Genomic DNA, 2,416 nt, shown 5'->3' with positions numbered 1-2,416 from the left:
TGTTGTACGTGAAATGTAGGTCTGAGAGCTGCTCTAAGCCGGCTTTCTTCTTCTTGACACTCAGGGGTTAAATTTGACAGGTGACCTTACCCGTCAAGGAATTTTTTTATGACGTTTTTATTTTTAAATTGCCCATCATATGACTTTTAAAATTTATTTGTACAAGTTTTATCTAATTTCAAATTGTACTCATAATTGTTCAAATTTTTCATTTAAAAATGAGGACCTAGGCTAAGAACATCACATCTGATCAAGTCAGGCACACTAATCCAAGGTTAAGCAAACCCATCTAAAAAAGATAGGGACCCATCTAATCCATCTAAAAACATAGAGGCCGCTCTAACCATTATAGGTACAGGAACCTATGTAGTCCATGTTTAGCACAGGCTCGTATGAAAAAATGGGGAGATATCTAACCCATCTAAAAAAATTGGGGACTGACCTGTAAAAAATATAGCAACCTACCAAACCTGGATTTAGGATAGACCCATGTTAACTAAATTGGGACTGTAATTCAGGATTTAGCAGGGCCCCATCTAAAAAATCAGGGGCCTGTACAATCAAGTGTTTAGCACAAACCCATCGAAAACTACAGGCACTATCCAGTACTTAGCACAGGCCCATTTTAAAAAACGACTTACCTAACCTAGAGTTTATCCCGGATCCATCTAAACAACCAGGGTCTGTAATGTGTCTTGAGATTTTAAGATGCATACATCAACTGGCCAGCTATCAAATATTAGAATTCAAACATAAAGGAAACCTTAAGGTTGACAACTTCCAACTGGAACTGAATATCAAAGCTATGGGTTTGTGCTAACTTCATAAAGCATTGAAAATTATGAAATAACACGTGAAGCTTACCTTATCAACAGAAGGGTTTTGCCTACACACAATGTTAGCACTACCAATATCTCCCCTGGTTGAGAACTTCACTCCTTCCTTGCTCACAGAGATCACAACTGCAAGCAACACAATATGCAAGGGGAACATTATTGAATAAAGCACATAACTGCATTGACAACCATTACACTAACAGAGTACTAAGATGAAATCAACCACATTAAGAAATATCTAGGTGCCTATAGTCAGGTTGGGACTGGAATCAGCCAAACTGTGCATGTGTAATAGCACATTGATGCATTTGACATGAGATACCCATATAGGCCCCAGGTTAATATGCATATGGCCTGGGCCTAGATTGGTTCATGTTACTCAAGTATGATATGCACCTGATCCCACTTTACATGGATTTTATCCTTATAGTAGCATGGATATGCCAAGCCCATCCCATTTTCTCAAGACCTGGCATTACCTTGGTTAGGTTATGGCTCAGCAGAACCAGTGGATTCACTCCAACCGACATTAACTGGCCTAGGTTCAAATACCAGGCCAAACAAAACGAGAGCTTTATGTTCAAAAACTCAGTAGCATGATTGTCACTCACCAGTGTCCCCAATGGAGCTGAGATCCTTGCAGATGCGAGCAAATTCTTGAGATGGCATTCTCACAATGGCATGGTACTCTGACTCTGGAATGCCCAAATGCTCGCTGTCAATGTCCATTAACTTCATTTCGAAGTCGGAAATCTTGTCCTGGTCTGAACCCACAGAAAAACAAAACCCATCAATTATAAAACCTAAAAGGAAAACGAAAGATTGAATGATTGGAAAAAAAAAATGACACACTAGGTATATTGAGGTCGTTTCAACTTACTGGGGCTTTCGAACATGAAGGTAACGGTGTCGCCTCCATCGTCGGCCTTGATGGTGATGATGTCATCGTTGCCGGCGCACTTGAGCATCTTGGCCATGTTATTGAGGTTCATCCCCATGGACATGTTGCGGTCGCAGTGATAGTGCTCGAAGCCCTCAGATCTGAGCAACAGGGAAACGAGGGCAACGTGGCTCGAGTCCATGGCCTGCAGGGAGAAGCCCGTGGCCGAGCAATCGAAGTTAGCATCGGTGACGAGGTCCTTGATGGACTCCAGCACCTTCTTCAGAAGACTCCCCTGCACAAGCCTTAGTTCCAACATCGTTACAGTGAAAACAAACTCTGAGAGAAGAGGACTCTTTCCCTTGTGACAGAGCTCGAGAGAAACGTAATTCGTTCCGAGAGAAGAAAGATGGGTTGCGAGTGAGTGTGGATGTGTGTTTGTAGACTGAAATGGCGGGAACTCTGCTCTGTTTTCCCGCCAGAATAAAAGAATTACACCATATTTGACCAGGGCATCTACCAAAGACAAATGCCAACCAAGTTATTACCGATCCCGACTTGGATGTTAAATATATATATATATATATATCAAAAAATTATTAAAAAAAAAACTTAAAACTTTTCATTTTCAAACATGCCCGTCATATTGACGGTATTAAAAATTAATAGCACGTTACCGCTGACATGGATATTTGAAATT

The 2,416-nt window shown here is 41.0% G+C and overlaps 1 protein-coding gene across 1 annotated transcript; it reads right to left on the bottom strand.

Annotated features, from left to right (window-relative positions):
• Positions 1 to 663: 663 nt before the first annotated feature.
• Positions 664 to 2,142, bottom strand: LOC149184610 (DNA sliding clamp PCNA-like). The gene is made up of 3 exons (XM_089418952.1): positions 1,717 to 2,142; positions 1,448 to 1,600; positions 664 to 962 (listed from the first exon to the last, which is right to left on the bottom strand). Exons 1-3 carry the CDS (start codon positions 2,033 to 2,035, stop codon positions 823 to 825), a joined length of 612 nt encoding a protein of 203 aa, XP_089275078.1. The 5' UTR covers positions 2,036 to 2,142; the 3' UTR covers positions 664 to 822.
• Between the last annotated feature and the right edge of the window lie 274 nt (positions 2,143 to 2,416).

Source organism: Pinus tabuliformis, chromosome 3_2 (genome assembly GCF_031772625.1).
Source record: "Pinus tabuliformis cultivar Carrire ecotype Pingquan chromosome 3_2, CPIR1, whole genome shotgun sequence".
Classification (NCBI taxonomy): Eukaryota; Viridiplantae; Streptophyta; class Pinopsida; order Pinales; family Pinaceae; genus Pinus; species Pinus tabuliformis.
The sequence above is the reverse complement of the archived record's forward strand: the minus strand, read 5'-3'. Positions and strand labels throughout refer to the sequence as shown.

Excerpts from the sequence above, each read along its gene's own strand:
- LOC149184610 (XM_089418952.1), bottom strand. The coding sequence starts at position 2,035 with ATGTTGGAACTAAGGCTTGTGCAGGGGAGTCTTCTGAAGAAGGTGCTG. Across the intron at positions 1,601-1,716 it reads CTTCATGTTCGAAAGCCCCA|ACCAGGACAAGATTTCCGAC; the intron begins GTAAGTTGAAAC and ends CTGTGGGTTCAG. Across the intron at positions 963-1,447 it reads CAGCTCCATTGGGGACACTG|TTGTGATCTCTGTGAGCAAG; the intron begins GTGAGTGACAAT and ends TGTTGCTTGCAG.